The sequence below is a fragment of the Cryptomeria japonica genome, chromosome 7, assembly GCF_030272615.1.
Source record: "Cryptomeria japonica chromosome 7, Sugi_1.0, whole genome shotgun sequence".
Classification (NCBI taxonomy): Eukaryota; Viridiplantae; Streptophyta; class Pinopsida; order Cupressales; family Cupressaceae; genus Cryptomeria; species Cryptomeria japonica.
Genome location: NC_081411.1, coordinates 387,899,322 through 387,921,076, shown reverse-complemented (window position 1 = coordinate 387,921,076; position 21,755 = coordinate 387,899,322). Strand labels below are relative to the sequence as shown.

The 21,755-nt window shown below is 34.8% G+C and overlaps 1 protein-coding gene across 1 annotated transcript in view; it reads left to right on the top strand.

Moving 5' to 3' along the window:
* The first annotated feature begins 13,068 nt into the window (after positions 1-13,068).
* LOC131041903 (exocyst complex component EXO70A1) overlaps positions 13,069-21,755 on the top strand; it is a 255,729-nt gene continuing 247,042 nt past the window's right edge. The window contains exons 1-3 of the mRNA XM_057975137.2: positions 13,069-13,548; positions 15,343-15,438; positions 15,934-16,139. Coding sequence (XP_057831120.2) covers positions 13,390-13,548; positions 15,343-15,438; positions 15,934-16,139 — 461 coding nt within the window. The 5' untranslated portion in view covers positions 13,069-13,389. The remainder of the gene's footprint in view (positions 13,549-15,342; positions 15,439-15,933; positions 16,140-21,755) is intronic.

Below are 21,755 nucleotides of genomic sequence, written 5' to 3'. Positions count from 1 at the left end.
CTTCCATTATGTGGGAACTATGGAAGGAGATAAATAGACATCTCTTTAAGAATGAAAAACTAGAGGTTCCCATAATCTTTAACAGGATAGAGTCAGCTATCACTGAGTTCATGAACAACCGACTGTCATCAGGCACATTGAAGAATGCCTCTATCACTCATTGGGATGAAAAGATGAAAAAACACTGGGAAGGCTTATCCTCTCCTCCCTTTGTAGTCGTTACAATCTATAATTCTGGTGGTAGCATAAATTTGTTGCTGTGTTGTACAAGAAATTGGAGTCATTGTTATGACTATTCATAAATTGATACAAGTGTTTTCTCTAGTGAATCTAGGATTTTTACTAGAGTATTTAGCTTCCTGCAAGCCCTTTTAGATCTTAAAGTTACAACTACTAGCTATTTTCAATATTCAAAAGAAAAAAGAGCTACGTTTCTTATCTAAATCCACTTGAAATTTCTAAACAAAGGCACTGACTATGAAAAATGTCTAATACCTCTCACACTAGTGATTATTACTTGAAGACAAAGCTACCCAATTTGAAGAAAACCTTCAACACTGAAATGAATTCCCCAACTAGTTTGACCAAGACAAGACAAAGAGAGAAAACGAGATAGACTGTATTAAAAACGATGAGAGTTGTCACTACAAGTAAATTAAAGTTTTGTATGAACCAAAACCAAATCCTCGAAATCTACAAATGTGCATCCTATGAAACTCTCAGACTTTGACAAAAAAAACACTTTGTTTTGAGATGAAGATGGATAAATCACTTCAATTGATCACAAAATGGGCCAAAACCCTTGATACAAAATGTCCGTTGAAATCAAATGCAAATGCAAACACAAACTACACAGTATGAAAACCTCTACTAAAAGGCAACAATGCTAACCTGAAAAAAAGTTCTTGGTTTGAATTGCACAAATTTCAATAGAATGCAGGCTTGAGAGTGAGGAACTCGATAGCAAATTGCAGATCTTAGATTGTCATAGATCAGTCTATGCAATATATAAGGAACAATTAATTTTATGTCTTAAATAAAATGTCAAAGTTATGTCTATATCAAATGCAAATGAAAATATCGCGGGAACTAAAAAAACCAATGATGATATAAATAATAATTGCATCAATCCCATCATTTTGCAAAAACAAAACCATTTACAAAACAAAAAAAGTGTTTAAAATTCAACATTAAAAGAAAACTAACCAAATATTGTAGTACTGCGTAGCACCAAATGAGAGCCCCAAATTTTTGTAGGTCACAATGTTTTTTTTGTCCTCATAGAAAAGATTGTAAGATAATAGATAATAGATAAAATTGGATAATGGTGAACTATAAATAATGCTAAAAAAAAACAACATAAACGCTAGAAAAACAACTGCAAAAAATAGAATCTACATTTTCTTTATATATTTTGACATTCGTATCTAAGTCAAGCGCAAAAATTGCCCATAAATATTATTTTTTTAATTGTGTTTTGTTAAAAAATTCACATCTATACTTTAATGAAGATTAATAATTTTTTCAATTCAAATAATATCTACAATATGATTTTAATCACTAGTTGAATACAATCTCTTGCCAATAGTTCACTACCTATGGTAGGAACTAATAATGAAGATCAACATATCTTGGAAAACTCTACTGCTTCATGACTTTAGCACCTTTCGTACATAGGGCTTTGCTTTCACTGCTCTCCTTTTGCGCTTTTCCTAACTAACCGTTGAACCACTTTGTCGTGGCTTCCTCAGGCTCTCTGGCAACTAGACAAGTTTGCGAGTCATTGAGTTGAGGCATATTAAGCTCCTTTAGTTCAAGTCTGTTATGGGGTAACTCTATTCCAAGGTAGGGATGATGATTTCATCGGTGAATGTGGATGCTTCTCGTGGCTTGAAAGATTGTGTTCGCAAACCAAACTTCATTCTCTCAAACACTAACTCATGGTGCCCTTTAGAACAATCCCAACAATAGGCGAATGTTCATCCTCCGAACTTCAAGGTAACTTTACTTAATGATGTCCTCGGGTCAGATGGGGGCCATAAAGATCTTCACCCATGAAATCCTCCTACTTGCACCCTTGGTACAAAGCCCTCTTCACCTCGCTTTTCTAGTTATCAGAGCCTCCTTTCTTCGTCTGCCAAGCAGCTTTTGTTCTAGAAATTTGTATGGGCAACTTCTCCTACGACATAGAGGATTAGCTTTAGGAGCATGCCCTTATTTGTAGATTCATGCAAACCTATCTGAATCTGCGTACCCTGTACACTTAGAATAAGTGATAATTGGAAATTATATTTGCAGGAAATCAACATTTACCCTTGTGCAAAAGGGCTCTTTATCTGTAATTTGAGTCTATAAATGGCAAGGAATTGGTTCTTAATATAAGTCCCTAATATTTTTTTTTAGGGTGACTACATTTTCATTAAGCCTTGGTTCCTTTTGATCCAAGATTTGAAATCTTCTCCTCTTCATTTCTTTGGGTGTGATCATCTTACCTCTTTATATGATTTTGGGAAATTAAGTGCCTAAAAGCTATTGGCAATGGCTTAGGAAAATATCACAACATCTCAAAAGAAACAATTAATTATGAAAGCTCCACATGTGCATGTTTTTGTGCCAAAATGAATCTATATGAAGGGATTACAATAGATATTTCTTTGAAGATAGGTAATTTAGATGTTGGAAACAAATTTTAAATTATGAAAAAATTGCTTTCAGATGCAAGAAATACTTTTCAATTGATCACTCTACTTCCCAATATTGAATGAAGTTTGCTTATGTGTAGGAAAATTCATGAACACAACAAGATACTGAGAGGGGGTGAATCAATATCTTAAAAATCTTTAAACTTATCAGCACATCTTAAGTAAAAATCTTACTTCATATATAGAACATATCTCCAATAATTGAAAGAACAAAGCATAGCACATAACTACACATGAAGACATCATATCATGGAAAACCCTACAAGGAAAAAACCATGGTGAGTAAGTTGCTTGGATCTACCGTCCAAATCTAGCCTCACAAGTAAAATAGGATTTCATTAGGCTTTATGGGCTACAACCCAAAGGAAGTTGTTGATGAGAACTACTAATGATCCATTTTATGCCTTTTTCATATGCATTCAATCATATTCTAAAATTCCATTTTCATATCATTCCATATCATTTTATCATTTTATGTTACATATGATAAAATATATATAAGTTGTATTTAATATAGTTTTGAGATTAAAATAATTAAAAATTAATTATCGATTGTCTTTACTAATAAGCATTGTGATTTCAAGTCTTGGAAAATATAGCTTGCAACATGCAGACTTCCTGTCACCTTTCACACATAACTTCTTGTCACATGCAAAAACTTCCTATCATAATCAAAGTTGGTATTCAAAGTCACAATTCTCATGGATGACATCAGCCTCCATGGTGGTGTTAGTTGGCTCTTTGGTTATAGTGCTAATGTATAATAAAGGAGGCAGTTGTATAATATTTGGAGGAGAAAACAGTAAGCATTAGTTTGTGATAAAGGACATGTTGTCTAGTTATTGGCACTCGAAGAAATATTCTCATATCCTATTTTTTGCTCACTGCTATAACAAAATTGTTCTTCATTTGTGGGCAGTAACCAAGGCATTATGTGAGCCATTCCTTCCCATTTTATTACAACGGGTCAAGATAAAGTACTTATTATTGTTGTTATAAACTTGGCATATAAATATGCGTGTTATGTAGACTAGTAGGGAGGGCAAACTTTTGTATTATTCTTTTGATAAATAAAATAGTGTTTGTTTTGATAAAACCAACATAAGAAGGCTTTCATTCTATTCACCATGCAAACCAGGAGCAAGGGCCCACTCCTCAGGGAAGCTCGGTGACATTTTATTTTCTATGTGTTGTTTCTTTTCAACTTTTAAACTTTAATAGTCATGTGATTGACCTTTCAGTATTTTCGTTAAAGTTGTCTGATAAAACATTTTGTGATTTGAGTTTGGTTTGCAATAATTCATTAAAGTTTGATTTCAGTATTACTGATTTGATGAGAAGGTTTGTTTTATATTAATATATTATTTGTTTTATTTTAGAATTTGTTGTCTGTGCAGTTCTGTTGGATTCAAGGATCACTGAGAGGGGGGGTGAATCAATGATCTATTGGTTAGCATATTTCCAAACTTAACTTTAAACCACTAGAAATATACAAATGAAACTGAAGTACAGAAACATAGAACAAACAACCACAAAAGCATAACAACGGATTTTTATGTGGAAACCCAAATGGGAAAACCCATGGTGGGATTTGAACCCACAATATTATTCCACTGTGGCCAGTAGTAAAGCAATATTAAAATATGGGAATGTACAGGCATTCAGGCACATTGCCTAGAACTCATTGCTCAATTACAATAACCTAGAAGACTACAACCCTCAAGGAAGGCTCACTGCCTTACAAATTAGTTACAGTGATGAATTACAGTGAATGAACTCTGAAATAGCATATGCAATGCTTGGATGAGTTCTAGTTGAGTGCCAAATATATTGAATGGGTCACCTCTGTCGATCTGCTCTGTTTTGCCCTGTTCATTGTCTCAGTTAGCTACCAGATCAAGAATGCGCATGTGAAATTGCGCCAAAATGGATTCTCGATCACCACTCACTCGTATACAATCATAACATCCACCAAAAAGATCATCAACACCAAACTTATATACCGACAATGACAAAATAGGTCATTTACCATGTCGGCCTGCTAGAGTAACGTGTAGTCACATGTCGACTTGACTGAATCCCAAAGGATAAATGTGGATCACCAAAACAATAATAAAAATATGTATCTATGTCAGCCCAATCATCCCAAACACGATTCAATGCATTGCAATCACCAGAAAGCTTCCGAACCAAAAATGCTTTGTTCATCCTAGAATACCGATTAACTAGCTATTGATTAACACTTGCTTCCAGATAAGAAGAATTATGATCACTGGATCGAATCTCTATGAAGAGTTTCCATCAATGACAACCCTAAACCAATAATCAGTCACCAAAAACTACCAGAAACCATCGGATGAGTGTCAATTGCCAACAAGTTCTTGTCCCTGGAATATAAAAAAATAGCTCCTGTCGCTAGGAAGTGATGTAGTTCCTATTGCCAAAATTATTTTTATTTGCAATAGGTTGATTTTCTAGCTACATTTCATCCCCACTCAACTTGCTACTGATAACCCTTGTGCAAATTTCCATGACACCTCTTGCAAGCTTATGATCCCCAAATTGACACTTAGACCAAGTTGAACCTAGTATATCTTTACCCCAATTTTGGCCTATCAATTGTGACTCCCTGAAACATAGTTTATGGCTACAACCAAAGGAAGTTCACTACTCCCTAAAACTTTAGAAAATTTTGTAAAAGGAGGCTAGAACCTCAGAACAACATATTTGGAATATTTGATGTTTTATCTCATACCGCAACATTGAATTTCAAGATCTTCTCGTCTACTTCTCATATATCACCATGTTGCACACACTTTTTCAATAAGTTTAGTCCTCTATTTATATCCTTCGCGAGTTTCAAAAACATCAATTAGATCAACCTAAAGATGGTGTATAGATGAGACATGTATTATTTTACTAGTCAGCCACATGATATACCTTTCAAAAGTTTCTCAAACATCAATTAGGTTAGTTGTGTCTAAAACATGTAGTGATTTATTAGTTGGCCACAAAAACACATATGCCAAAAGAGATAACATGTTGCGGTCTAAAACAAGGTTCAACTGGGCCCAAAAATATCTCAATACATCCTTCAAAGTGACATGAACACGTAGAAACATAGTGTGAGTATGAAGAACATGTCCTATCGGCCTGTTAAGCATTAGTCACATAGAGTAACAACACTAAATTGTTTGTGGTACTAGAATCATGAAAAAAATTCATGTGCTTCAAACCTTGAGCAATTATGAGATATGTGGAGGGTCCACATAGGTTTATATAGCTGAAATGCACAACCCTCTACTGGCACAAGTAAATAACCACTTGTACAGGTGAAGACAAAGTATACCAATTCAATTGTATCACTTTGACACTTTGAAAATTGAACTTGCAATATACCAAATTATTTGGAACTTGAAGAGACCATACCTTCTAGACATCTCGAATCATGTCCTTGAAACTAATTGACCACGTCATTCAATATGGTGGAATGCAGAGCATTTTGGCTTGTCCTCTAAGACCCTTTACTTTGCCTTAGCATAGTTCGACACACTATATCATTTCTAAATTTTTTTGCGAAATGAGTTGTGAATTAAAAATTTGGATACAACATCTTTTCAACTCAATGAACTTAACTTCTGAGATACAAATAATATTTTTCTATTCAAAAGAATGTCTACGAAAAATGTGTCTTTGCCTTAGACAATAAACTGTTAATGCCGTAGTCATCTCCCCTGCAATGTATGATACACCAAACTGTCAAGATACCATTGTAGAAATATTAAAAATATATTAATACATGTGTATCCACACCTGCATCTTACTAAGACATCAACAAAACACTAACTCATCAAATAGGATACTCAATATAGACACGAATTTTAGAAGATAAGGTACAATTGTGTACCAAGATATTATTAAAATTCTTTAACAAGGATAACATACAAAAAAATATAGATTACCATAGGTTGACATCAATGACAACATCCTTGTAGCATATCTACAACAATTCATCCCCAAACAATCAACCCACCTAGTGGGTTGGGGTGAAATCCCATCATTATGTTATTCCAGTCAATATAAATAGTGATCTAGCTCCCACACAAGCACTTCAAGTTGCAAATCATAAGGCATGTGCTTCCCCTCCACTTGATCTACCTCACCGGACCTTGCAAGATTGCAATACAGACATAAGTATTTCTAAGGGTTCTTTGATCTCAAAAGAGAATTTAGTCACCCAATCTCAAAGCCAGGAGATCTCTATAGGTATTTTTGAGGGCTCTTTGATCTCAAAGGACAATTCAACCACCCAGTCTCAAAGCCATGAGAATTCTTTTGAGTATAAGGTGGATCTAATAATCATATGCAGTGAAGAAACTTTAATTGGGAGAAATGTCATGGACTGGTCTTCTCCTTTGAGGCAAAACAAAAATGGACAGAAGTGAAATAGAGGAAATATTTTCCATCAAAACCAAAGCATCAAATGATATTAAGATCTTAAAAGAGGGTGTTGGTATTTTGGTATGGTTTTGTCATTGATGTCAACACCTACTAAAACACTAGCACTTTGGAGATCCAACAACATTCACCGGCAAGGAAGTAACTATTGCATAGTTACTGGTATATGGTTCACCGACAGGATATAATGATCACCGACACTTGAAATGATATGGAAGACACTTTTGAATATCTCAGAGATCATCTTGGAGTCATACCATCATCGGTAGAGACTTAGACAGTTGATGATTGTCATCAACCGACAGAATTAACAGACAAATCTTTTACTCTGGTCTTTGATGAGGAAGCTACTTCTTAGGGGGAGTAGTTGGTATATTGAATTGAATGGTATTTTGTATATGAACTTAGTTTTGTTGTAACTTTGGCATTTGATGTCAAAGGGGGAGAGATATCTATGGAAAAACACATTATCTTTTGAGGAGAGATTGTTGTTTGGGAGAGATTATTACTCTCTGTATGTATTTTGATTTCTGGTTATGATCTTTTTGGAGATTGTTGGTTTTTGGTATTTGGCATTTTTGTTTTGGCACTTTGATGGTTTTTCCATCTTGTGTTGCCATCAATGCCAAAGGGGGAGATTGTTGGTATTTTGGTATGGTTTTGTCATTGATGTCAACACCTACTAAAACACTAGCACTTTGGAGATCTAGCAGCATTCACCGATAAGCAAGTAACTATTGCACAATTACCTGTATATGGTTCACTGACAGGATATAATGATCACTGACACTTGGAATGATATAGAAGACACTTGGTAATATCGAAGACATCGAGTGGACATCTTATCTTAATGAATTAATCATTGGTATATTCATATTTACATATTTGCTTTTACCGGCAAATAGGTCCAGGGTTATCCAGGGTTACACCGACAGGCTTATCTTTTTCAGATCAGCATGGCATGCTATGGAGATGATTAATTATTGTTGTAAATGCATTAAACCGACATGTTCAATCGGTTATTGCATCGGATATTGTATTGTTTGTAAAATGTTTTTATTGTAATATCTTGTAGAGTCGACCTACTAAAATTGTCTTAGGTTATGGTATAAATGTAAGATCTTATTTGTAAGATCAAGTGTGGAATGCGAAAGAGAATTGTGTGAAGGTATATGCGAGATTAAGCAGTGCAATACACGTAGACATCATTTGAAGGTGAAGCTAGGTTTTTGTGGAAGCATATCAGCATTACACCGGTACTGAATCCAACATATGAAGATGCTATTTTGAGCAGTACATTCTTATTGGATTTAACCATCCAATTGTAGTTAGTGTGGCTTCCATTTTGTGATTGAGCAGTGAGCTCTAGGCGCTTGGCCTTTCTGCATGTGCAGACCCCATTTATGTACACTTACTATTTGCAGTAGTATCATCTGATTGTGGGTAAGGTTTCCCACCGTGGTTTTTCCCCTTACAGGGTTTCCACGTACAAATATTGGTGTTATGTGTTATGGATGACTTTGTGTTTATGTTTCATGCACTAATCTTTACCGGTATAGCAATTAACTGTTAAAACTGTCTACCGACATACTTAACTGGTTTACCGGTATTAAGCATTAAATTGGTTAAGTTGTTTTTGGTTTGAATTTAGTTGACAACTAATTCACCCCCCCTCAGTTGTCTCCAAGACCTAACAGAGGGGAAGTACTATGATATTGTTGTTGCACACCCATCTTTAGATTGATGCAAGATATTTTATTTTAAGTTTATATTTGAGAGTGGACCCCTTCTCTACAACTTACCTAAAAAAATAAAATAAAGATCAAAATCTTAAATTTTATCCCTTATAAATTAAATTTGTATTAAAAATATTTAAACAATTTTATTGAAAATAGTTTAGAAATTAAATTAACCAAGTTTCTAAATTCATATTAGAAACAATTCTAAAAATCGATATTAAAAAGTATTATAAAACTTAGAAATTTATATTTTGAATATATTCTTAATCAATTTATATTATTAGCATGTCAATATTTACGATCTAATAGTCATAATATAAAGTCTAATTTAAAAAAGAAAAAGAAAACGACTAGTTTGGTCTAGTTGCAAGCAATTGAAGCCTAGAATGCTATTTTGATGTAAATCCTCTATACTTTTGCTATGTGAGATTCCAATTCATCAACGATATTTAATATATACGACTATCTATATACTAGTATACCTATCTTTAGAGAAATATAGGTAAAGTACATCGAAAGATATCATATTTGTTCATTATTCCAATTAAAAAATAATTATATTAACTAATATTAAAATATTATTATATTATGATATTGTAATCAATATTAAATTATTATTAAGCTATTACTATTTTTTTTAATATTTTTATATTTCTATTAACTCTTCACCAAAGCAAAAAAATCTACATCTTTATATTATTATTATAATATTAGATTGACATAATTACGAAGTTAACTCTTAGTATGATGGAGATAGACATAATTGAGTAATAGTTAAACGTAGAGTGAGTAGTAGTTGAGAGGAGAAATAAATAAAATGTGTTTTTTTTAACTTTTCAAGCGTTAAGTGTCATAAACACGTCAAATTTAATGCTTCTAGTTTTTATTAACACATATTTGTACATCCGTTATGTGATCGAGATAGATAAAATTGATTAATAGTTAAACTCAAAGTGAGTGATAGTTGAGAGGAGAAAATAAATAAAATATTTTTTTAACTTTTCATGCATTTAAGTGTTACAAGCATATCAAATTTAATGCTTCTAGTTTTTATTAACACATATTTGTGTATCCATTATGTGAGTGTAATATGCCTTTGGCGTAATGATCTTAATTTCTCAAGTCAAGATATTTCATATAATTGAATTTATAACAACTAATTCTGAAAATACGAATTGAACAATCAAAATCATAATACATCTAAAATATATAATCTGATCTAAAAAGATATTAAACCTAGAAAATCAAATGAATTCAACTAAAATAATAGATATATTAAATATAAAAAACTTAAGATTAAGGTCAATTTATGTACCAAACAAATATCATACCTAAAATGTATGAACCTATCCTAGAAGGGCGAACGGTTGTATCATGAAGTTGGTAGAATGATTCTTCATAACCACTTTAATCCTCTCTTATTTTAAGATTGACTACTTGTTCTTGTTAACCTAATATATCTTGCACTTTTAACCCAATATAGAATTTTGAGGCTTTTTATCTTTCTATTAAAGAAAAGGAAACCAGTGGCCCAAGAGGCATACTTTCTAACCTATCAACCGTCTCATTTAATATAAAATATTATACAATACGTGAATAATCAATATTTTTTTCAAAACCAATGATTAATCTTATGTTTTATACTCATCAACCTCGTAGCAGACAAATTTATTATTATCGGTTTGAACGATGACTTATCATTGGTTAGTTGACTGCCCAATTCATCAATCTTTATTTTTGGTGAGAAAAATAATAGGCAGCAAATAAAAAGATGTGCTTCATTAATTTTTTCATACCAAATAAAGAAGTTGATGGTTGTGATTGGAGTAATTTATAAGACATTTATAACCACCATACTTTCAACCACTAGGATTTGTACCATCAACAACATACTCACCAACACCATTTCTTTCATGCTACTCATTGACCCACATTACAATGATCATTACAATGCTCTCCTAACTACTACTTTTGTTATTTTTTAATATATTTATCAAAATTTTAATGTTTTTATGTTTTGAAATCAATAAAAATAATAGAATGAAATAATGTTTAAAGAAGATCGGGTGGATGTAATATGTTATTTTCATATTTTAGGATTAGTAAAATAGAATGACATTATTATGTTGATAGGTGTAAATCTACATTGGACACTCTTTTTTTGTATAAGAAAAACATAACGTATATTTGTCCAAGATTTGAAAGCATTTAAAGCAAAAAGCGTTGTGTTTTAAAGATGATTTTTTTTCTTTTTCTTTTATAGAGGTTTGTCCCCAAATTTGTTTTTGCTGTTGATACGGGAGCATGAGAACCTCTTTCCCTAAGAGCCATGGAGTGAGGGTTGTTGGAATGGTTGAAAGGACCGAAATACTAAGAGTAGCGTGAATCAGTATTCCCACATATTCTAAAACTTTTTCACAATATCTAAACCTTTTATTGAAATACCAAATTCATCAATTAAGCTCATCGATACGAAATATCAAATACAAAATAAACAAGAAACACAACCACAAATGGAACACCAGATTTTATACGTGGAAAATCCAAATGGGGAAAACCATAGAGAGTGTTAGCTCTCAAGATTAAAACACTAGTTATATGGTGTTTACAAATTGGATGGCTCACTGCTAAATTACAAAAGTGGTTCACTGTTGGAATGCTCACTACAATAGATACAAATGAACTGAGGAAAGTTGCATCTCCAAATGCATGAGATCGGTTCTAGATTAAGCTCAGATTACAACTCACAAAACTTACAATAGATCTGGTAAAGGGTTACCGTACCACTGTCCACAACTATTTGCAACAAATCTAGTAAAATATTACAACAACATTGACCACAACTCTGCACGCTCCTTACTCTGCCACACAAAACATACTTCGTTGATTCACACTCTGCACTTCTTCTATCTCGCTTTCACAACACACTTCTCCACTATTGCTCATCACACATATAGATTTATATATATATACTAGAAAATTTATACACCGGGATAATATGTCGACCAAGCACAAATAATATGTTGTTTGGATCAACACGTTATCCAATAAAGCCTTAACCAAAAATATGATAATGAAGTCGGCCTCCGCAAGATCTTCTACATGCTTCCTTCACACATTTCATATGCATATACCTTAATTATCAGAACATGGGTTTGTCATACCCATAGATATGGACCCATAAGCACAAAACTCCAAGCACAACAACTCCAAACTTCAAAATACAAATACCACATATGACATAACATAAAACATGAAGGATACAATTGGATACAACTGATATGACTAATGCTGGGATGCACAACGGACCAGAACAAAATGTATATCAAGATAAGCACAACTCAGGATTCTGAAGATGAGGATCTTCCGAAAATAACTCTGTTAGATCATTTATGCCTTGCATCATATCTCAAACATTTCTTCCAACAATACCAAAACTACAATCAACAACATACACCATCCAGTTCTAACTGGATAACTAGATTTGACATCAAAGACAACAATGATAATATTCACACAAGTCTAACAAGGGCATCGTGGCCTTACAACTTCACTAGTAGACCAAGGACCCATCAACACAAATTTTTATTATTTTGCTCTTTGTTTGAAAAGTAGATTTTTTATTTTTAAGAAAAAGAGCAAATGAGTGTAATTTTATTTTTAAATTTGATATCTATTGACCTCTTTTATATAGATTTTTAAAAATATATGTATGTTAGTATTATGGAATTTTGTTTTCTTTTTTTTAAAGTATTATAGAATATTCTATTTATAAATATGTTTGAATTAGAAATATTGATAGTTTATAATGTCTAATTTTACCAAGATATTTGATCAAATACACTAATATCTTAAAAGTCAATTTACAATTTACAATTTACAAAAATATAACTATCAAATAAAAATTAAAAAATAATATCAGATTTACAAAAATACTTACTGATATCTTTAAAATTACTTTTAATTATCTTATTAAAAAATAACAAAAATAACAAACTTCTTTATTACTATCCTTAAATCATATTAAATACTTAATCTTAAGACATTCATTTATTCGTTCCACTAATATAAAAACACTTAAACAATTTATCAATAAAAAAATAAAAAAAACACTTATCAATTAAATATGGCCATATAAACATTTAGTGCCAGTATTATACAGTTTTTTACTATTTTGTACCTGGTAGCATAAACTACTGTAAGCATAAAATGGAATGTTTCTCTCAGCGAATTTTGTATACGATTAAAAAAACAGTTTTTCTTAAATTTTCCAAAAAACAACTAAAATCATGTTATTTTGCCTTGCCGCTAAAGCCCGTTAACAAAACCATTTCTGACACTATAAAGGGAAAGAAGCCATACTTGCCTGAACATATATACCTTTCTCTCCTCAACAACTTCAGCATGCACACACATAGCAGTTTGAATAAGAGAGTACCCAATATATCAGAGAGGAGGGAAGGATATAATCCGTCACTGTAGACTGATTAATGTATGCAATGCAAACGCAGATGAATGAAATGGAGAGTGCAGAGAAGTTGAAGGAAAGCTTGCAGGAAAGCCAGAGTCTAACTGAATCCATGCTCACCATTTTGGGTTCTTTTGATAGACGAATATCCTCATTGAATTCTGCAATGCATCCCACAGAGGTATGTAAATCATACCAATTAATTATTATGAACATCACCCACTTGCCCAATGCTCTTGGTATATGCTTGCATGGCATTACAAGAATATATAAGAAAACATGTAACCGTTTTTTTAATATTCATGTTTTGTCACGAGTAACGATGAATTTGGGCACCCTTTTTCTGAGGAGGTCTGCAAGGCATTTTGAATTTTGAGTTATGTCAGCTCAAGGTAGACACCCAAATATGGATCAGTCTTGAATTACACCCAAAGAATTTACTGTGCAAACTATGCTACAGACACAAATAAACTGAAGATGGGACCCCAATATGTGTTAGTCTTATAGCAAACCAGAATATTTCATTATGCAATATATGCAACACAAATAATTAAGTTTTAAGACAAGAATCAAATATAAGTTACGCTTAAAACACTGGAAAATATCGTTATCTAAACTATGCAGTAGAACAAACAATTTGAAAGGTGAAGACTTTGTGGTAACCATTTTCCATGCGGACAGATATGTACTAATAACCAAGAACAAGAAATGCCAATGAATGAAGATTCGGGCGTGGTTTATTTTATTAGTTTCAATCCCACTGCTTAGCCCTCTTGAACATTGCCTAGAAGCAATGAGTAACAATTGATTTGAGTAATCTTATTCCAAGGTGTCCTGCAAGCCATTTTGTATTTTGAGTCATGACAACTGAAGTTGCTCCACAGTCAGAAATCCAAAGATGTGTTAGTCGGAAAACATTCTGAACATTTTCCTTTTGGAAATCATGCAAGGGAAACAAATACGATTGAAGATGAATACCTTTTACTTAGAAAAAATATTGAAGATAAATACCTTTTACTTAATATGTTCCCTGTATACAGAAGTTTACTAGCAACCAAGATCAAGAAAACCCTCCGAGTGATCTCCCCGGTGAGTCAATTTCACTAGTCCCAGTCTTAAATACAATTACTGCTAGGTGGACTGCTTATATTCATGAAATAGATAGTGTTCTTGTGAAGCACTACTCATGAAAAATGGGTCACAGAAAACAAATTAATTACCAGAAAATAATTTTACATCATTGATGGAATCTTGGATATGAAATAACTACTAAAAACATTAGGGACAGAAATAACAGAGACCAAAAAATGGTTAAGAGACTACCGCAGAACCTTGAAACAGAATTATTAGGAAGGTCTAATAGATGTACTTTCTGCAATGGTTTTGCAATTTGTTATGTCTGATGAAAAAACATCCGTGATGTGAAGATGTTGAATATATTAAATGCCAACTGAATAGATCTTGCACTGCAAAACATCACTTGAAGACCTACTAATCGGGTGTCCCCCGTATGCAAGATAGTACTAACAACTAACAATTAATAGCAGGAAATGATCAAAATTTCGCATGTAATATTCATATGATGGGGTTGAATAAATGTCAATTCTATAGTTTTTCACTATATTAAACCTTTTTGAAGGGAAATTTGAATCCTCTACTCCACAGGGATATCAAAGTTTCTTCCTGGAAGTAATTTGAACCCGGTCACACCTGTGGTCAACAGCCCATTCACCAATACGCCACCCCATATGGAGTAAATGCCAATCAAGGGCTGGTAGATGATTGTTAGATATATACCTAATTTTGTATGTGCGTGACACTAATTTCATTTGCCAAATTTTAGTGTCATGGATTAAGTTATATTAACTTAGTGTAAGTTCCAGTTTCAATTGTGGAAAAGTTTGTCATGCATTTCAGTTAATCATGTTATGCAGAAACTGTTGATTAAAATATCTTTGCTTCTGTTTTTTTAAAGGTTCAAATGGTTGACATGAGAAAGGTACAAGAGAATATTGAAAAGACACTGAGAGCAACAGAGCTGTTTCTAATGCATTATGATATCTCTCGTCAGGTTAGACTCTTCCTCTCCAGTATGCAAACATACACAACGAGAAACTTGAGATTTTGTCATTTGAACTATAAAATTGTGGCTTTTTAGGTTTTCTGTTAAAAGCAGGAATTTGTTATTCAGAAATTATAAAGGATTTTGTCAGTCATTTGGTTTTTGTAAGCTAAACAATTTTTGAAGGAAACTGATATTTTTCCATCTGGAAGAGTACACTCTGACAGCTGAATCCTACTTAAGCTTAAGAATGATCGTCGATAATTAAATGTAGACAGGATTTAAAAACTGGGGCATTTCAAGGTGTATAAATTATTATATCTTCCATTATCTTGCTTAAATTGCATATATCATGGATAACTATGAAATTCCATAAGTTCATATGTCCCAAGTTTGTTGTGAAGTTTCTTTATGTTTACCTTGTGATTCCAGTCTGTTCTCGATGCTTGAGTGCTGAATGTGAACATGTGTACCCACTGATGCTTAAAATACTTCAACATGCAGGTAGAGGCAAAGATAATGGGGGGACTGCAGGATGATTTGAGTGGATTTCTTATTGCAGTTGATAAGCTCCAAAACACACTTGATTTTTTCTTTAGCACTGGCAACTTAAAGAGCAAAGAAAGCACTGTACATGATGCTCGTCAGTTGCTCTGTAAGGCAATGGAAAAGCTCGAGCAAGAATTTAAACGCTTGCTGACAGAAAATAGGTTTGTACTCCATCCTTTTTCTGTCTTTTTGCAAATACAGACTATTTTATTTGGAAATTTCTGTTCTGCTATGGGAAATTCTCTAGTGCATTGGGTCGTTTAAAGGGTAATTTATTGGCTACTGCTCTTGTTCCAGGTCTGATTCTTTCGGGGGATTATAACTACCTACTGTCGTGTTAGTTGTCTGTTTATTCTTTTACAATTAAATGAATATATAAACAAATCATCAGATTTAATAGTTTGTCTTCTGTTATGTTGTTTTTATATTATTGGAAACCATGTGCATTGTATCTCACCACCTCAATGATATATTTTTAAAATGCTGCTTATTATGTATTTACTCTAGCTTTTTGAAAATAACAAAGCGTCCTAAACTGAGATAACTAGGACGATAGGGGTCTCAGTATCCTATTTTTGCTTTTTTTTTTTATAATTTTAATATTGAGATAAGCCTTCTATCCTGTTCTTGTTTTTCTTATCTTGCGATTGGCTTCAGTGTCATGTTTAGAAGGTTTCTTATTGCATATTTAGTCGACCTTTCCAAATGAAAAAAATAAGTACTAAGCTGATATCCCTAAGGCAATAGAGTTATGAGTACCCTGCAAAGTACACCTGTTAATGTTAGTAGGGTATGTTTGATGTAATCGTTTAATGTAGCTACCCATGAAATCAACCTGGAACAGCTCAGCAACTTGTATACTGCTTAATCTTTCTGTCAGACATAAACAATAAGGGATAATATCATAATTTCTATCAATCAAATTGATATATGAAGACATTAATCCAGAAACTCAATCAATCACATTGACTTTACCCCTTGTTTACCATGCAAAATCTACAGTTTTCGTTTTACTATTTAATTTAGAACCAAATTATTCTACACTAGAATTCACCAAAAGCTCAAATGTTTCTTCTCTAGCAGTTGGGAACATTCAAGATAATAATTAATTGTATCAATAGGCAGTTGCATAACAACAATTTAAGAAGGAAATAACTTTACTATTTATAGGCAAAAACCACAGACAAATCTATATTGAAGTCAAATGAGACATAAGCCAGGTATGACATTTAGGCATGATCAAAATAAACATTCAAAGAGCTAAAGATCTTTTAGTTTTGATAAAGATAAAAGATGAATTATCTTGATAAAAATGAAGGCACTTTTACAAAAATCCATAACCATTTGGAGAGGCTACAGAACAATGGAGCAAGCCCAAAGTCAAAAGCAGCTACTCACACCAAATACAGGGTGAAAGTAGACAACACTGCATACTTAAAGAAGCATTATCATGAAAGCCATGCATTTTTGACAGTATCACATTCTGAACCCACTATTTAAGAGCTGAAATACATTCTGATGCAAAATATGTCATAAAGCAGAGTAAACGGTAGTAAGAAGGGTAGTTCTACAGGATGTTCTGGTGTTGTTGCTTTGGTCCTTCCTCTAGCCCAAAGTAGAGACCTAGGAGTGCGTAAGAAAGGGCTACTTAGAAAACAGAGGTACAAAGCTAAATTTTTGCTGCCACATACTGAATTTCCTCAAGCAGCTGTCTCTTTTGGTGTTCAAAGGTCATAATGTTCTCAATGGTCTGAGTACGATGGGTAATATTTTTGCTATGGAGCCAGTTAATCCACACAATCAGATAATTTGGCGGTACTTTTTTGAAGTTGATAAAGGGTTTCAGGTTGCTGCTACAGAAGACTAACATGTATATTCACGGATTTTGTATGATCATATTTTCCTTTGTATATTGGCATTGGTGTTGGTGAGGATTGCAATGATTTCATCTTTGACTGGGTCACTGGAACACTGGAGATTTGTACTGCCCCTAAGAACAAATTTCAGTCCAAGCCTTTTCCTTTTTGGAAGGATAAGAAGAAGTTTTCAAATCAGACCAAGAAGTTTCCTTCGCGGATGGATGATGAGCTCCGTCAAGAGCTCCGGAGGAAGAATCTTTGCTACTCTTGTAGAGAACCTTGGGCCCCAAGGTATAAATGTCATGGGAAGGGCAATTTACATCAAATGGAGTGCTATTCTGTGGATGGATCAGATTCTGAAATTTCAGAACAGCAGACTGAAATTGAGGACAATGAGTATGAAGAGGCTCCTGAAGGGCCTGAAAGTGAACCAGAAGACAAAGGAGTGGTTGCTCAACTCTCGAGCATTCACAAGAATGAGTCTTTCAGAGTTCGGGGTGTGATAGGAGAACATCGTGTCATTGCTCTCATTGACACTGGAGCGACTCATAATTTCATTGATGAGAGTATTGTTGCAAAGAGGGGGCTAGTGGCAGAGGAAGTAGAAGGCTTCAAAGTCATGGTAGCTGATGGCTCCACTATATCTTGCAACCGAATGATTTCCAACATGTCTTTGAAGTTGGGAAACCATGAGATTTGAGATGAGTTCTTTGTGGTTAGCATTAGATGGACTGATGATGCAGTTCTTGGAATTCAGTGGCTGAGATCTCTTGGAGAAATTACTCTAAATCTGCAAACCATGGAGCTGAAATTTATGGCAGATGGGAAGAAGGTAGTCCTGAGAGGAATGTTCAATGGTGGACTTAGAGTAGTATCTTTGAAGCGGATGGAGAGGCTGATCCGCCATAATCAAGTGGAATGGGCAGCGGAGTGTTTGATATTGCCTTCAGATACACTTGAAGATAAGAGGGGCTTCTCTACAAACATTCAAGCTTTGATCACGGAGAGGAGTAAGACTCTTGGGGATCCACTCCTTGGTAAACCTACAAAGTTCATGCTTACGCCATCCAATCCACTTGAAGAGAAGAAGAGTTATCCTGAAGACATCCAGGCTTTGATAACCGAGAGGGGTAAGGTGTTTGAGAATCCACCTCCTGGTAGACCTCCTGAAAGAGGTGCAGAGCACATCATTGAGCTAGAAGAGAGAGCCAAGCACTTTATGACTACTCCCTATCGGTACCCCAAGAAGCAAAAGGATGAAATAGAAAAAGCTATTAAGGAGCATCTTGACATGGGATATATTCGGCCAAGCAAAAGCCCTTTTGCTTCGGCTGTGGTTTTGGTGAAGAAGAAGGATGGGACCATGCGCATGTGCGTGTATTACCGAGCTCTGAATTAGAAAACCATCAAGAATCGGTACCCAATTCTGAGAATTGATGAGCTACATGGAGCCGTGTTCTTTCCAAAGATAGATCTCCGATTGGGCTACCACCAAATCAGGATGAGGGCATCAGATGTGGAGAAGACTGCTTTCAGATGCCACTTCGGGCATTTTGAGTTCCTAGTCATGCCCTTTGGCTTGACTAATGCCCCGGCCACATTCCGGTCATGCATGAACAAAATCTTCCAGAAACAGTTGAGGAAGTTTGTGCTCATATTCTTTGATGATATACTCATATTCAACAAGTCCTGGAAGGAGCATTTACAACACTTGGATGAAGTGTTGAGCATACTGGAATCCGAATCCCTGTTTGCAAAGGAGTCCAAATGTGAATTTGGAATGGAAGAATTTCTCTACCTTGGTCACATTATTAGTGCAAGGGGTGTGAAGGTAGACCTCGAAAAGATTAGAGCTATCATTGATTGGTCTCCCATCGAGAACATAACACACTTGAAGGGATTCTTGGGTCTTTGTGGTTTTTACCGTAGGTTTGTGAAGGGATACTCTCAGTTGGCTTCCCCCCCTCACATATCTCACAAGGAAAGGAGCTTTTGAGTGGTCAGAAAAGGCACATGCAGTATTTGATTGGTTTAAGGAGATCATGAGCTCGTGCCCTGTTTTAACTCTACCTGATTTCACTAAGCCTTCCGAGCTACAGTGTGATATTTCTGGTGAAGGCGTTGGTGCAGTCCTCATGCAAGACAAGCACCCTATTGTCTTTGAGAGTAGAAACTAAGAGGAGCGGAAAGATTGTACTCCATCTAAGACAAAGAGATGCTTGCCATCATGCATGCTCTTGCGAAGTTTAGGCAGTATCTAGTGGGGAGTAAGTTTGTGGTTAAGACTGATCACAACAATCTTAAACATTTCATGCACCAAAGGGATTTGAATGAGAGGCAATAGAAGTGGGTGAGTAAGATACAGGGTTACGACTTTGATATCGAGTATGTCAAAGGAAAGAATAACATCATGCCTGATGCTCTGTCCCGAAGGCCTCACTTGAGCTCACTGTGTGAGCTTACTGCTGATTGGAGGGAATTGTTGCTTGCTGATTATGCCAAAAATCAGTTTGCAACCAGCATTATAGAGGGTACTTTTCATGATGAAAAGTACAAAGTGCTTGAGGGGCTGATTCTATACAAGGGAAGGATCTTTATTGTGGTCGAATCTAAGCTTAAGGAGAAGATTTTGAAGACTTTCCATGACATTCCCCTTGCTAGCCACCAAGGTTACTTCAAGACTTACAAGCAGATCCGAGAGAGATTTTCCTGGAAGGGGCTGAAAAATGATGTCTTGAGGTACATTAAGGAGTGTCATACATGTCAGAGAAACAAAGATGAGCACACTCTACGAGCTGGTTTGTTACAACCCTTGCCCATTCCCAATAAAAAATGGGAAAGTGTATCCATGGACTTCATCACTGGGCTGCCATAGGCTCAGGGGAAGGATTGTATATATGTGGTGGTGGATAGATTAACTAAGTTTGCTCACTTTATCGCCATCACCAACTCATTTACAACAAATCAGATTGCTGAAGTGTTCTTTCAGGAGGTGTTCAGGTTACATGGATTGCTAAAGAACATTGTGAGTGATAGGGACAACAAGTTCCTAAGTGCTTTTTGGTAGGAGATTTTCAGATTATGTGCGTAGATTGCCGAGCTCTGAATCAAAAAACCATCAAGAATCGGTACCCAATTCCGAGAATTGATGGGCTCATTGATGAGCTACATGGAGCCGTATTCTTTTCAAAGATAGATCTCAGATCGGGCTATTACCAAATCAGGATAAGGGCGTCAAATGTGGAGAAGACTGCTTTCAGATGCCACTTTGGGCATTTTGAGTTCCTAGTCATGCCCTTTTGCTTGACTAACGCCCCGGTCACATTCCAGTCATGCATGAACAAAATCTTCCAGAAACAGTTGAGGAAGTTTGTGCTCATATTCTTTGATGATATACTCATATTCAACAAGTCCTAGAAGAAGCATTTACAACACTTGGATGAAGTGTTGAGCATACTGGAATTCGAATCCCTGTTTGCAAAGGAGTCCAAATGTGAATTTGGAATGGAAGAATTGCTCTACCTTGGTCACATTATCAGTGCAAGGGGTGTGAAGGTAGACCTCGAAAAGATTAGAGCTATCATTGATTGGCCTCCCCTCGAGAACATAACACACTTGAAGGGATTCTTGGGTCTTTGTGGTTTTTACTGTAGGTTTGTGAAGGGATATTCTTAGTTGGCTGCCCCCCTCACAAATCTTACAAGGAAAGGAGCTTTTGAGTGGTCAGAAAAGGCACAGGCGGTATTTGATTGGTTTAAGGAGATCATGAGCTCTTGCCTTGTTTTAACTCTACCTGATTTCACTAAGCCTTTCGAGCTACAGTGTGATGCTTCTGGTGAAGGCGTTGGTGCAATCCTCATGTAAGAAAAGCACCCTATTGTCTTTCAGAGCAGAAAATTAAGAGGAGTGGAAAGATTG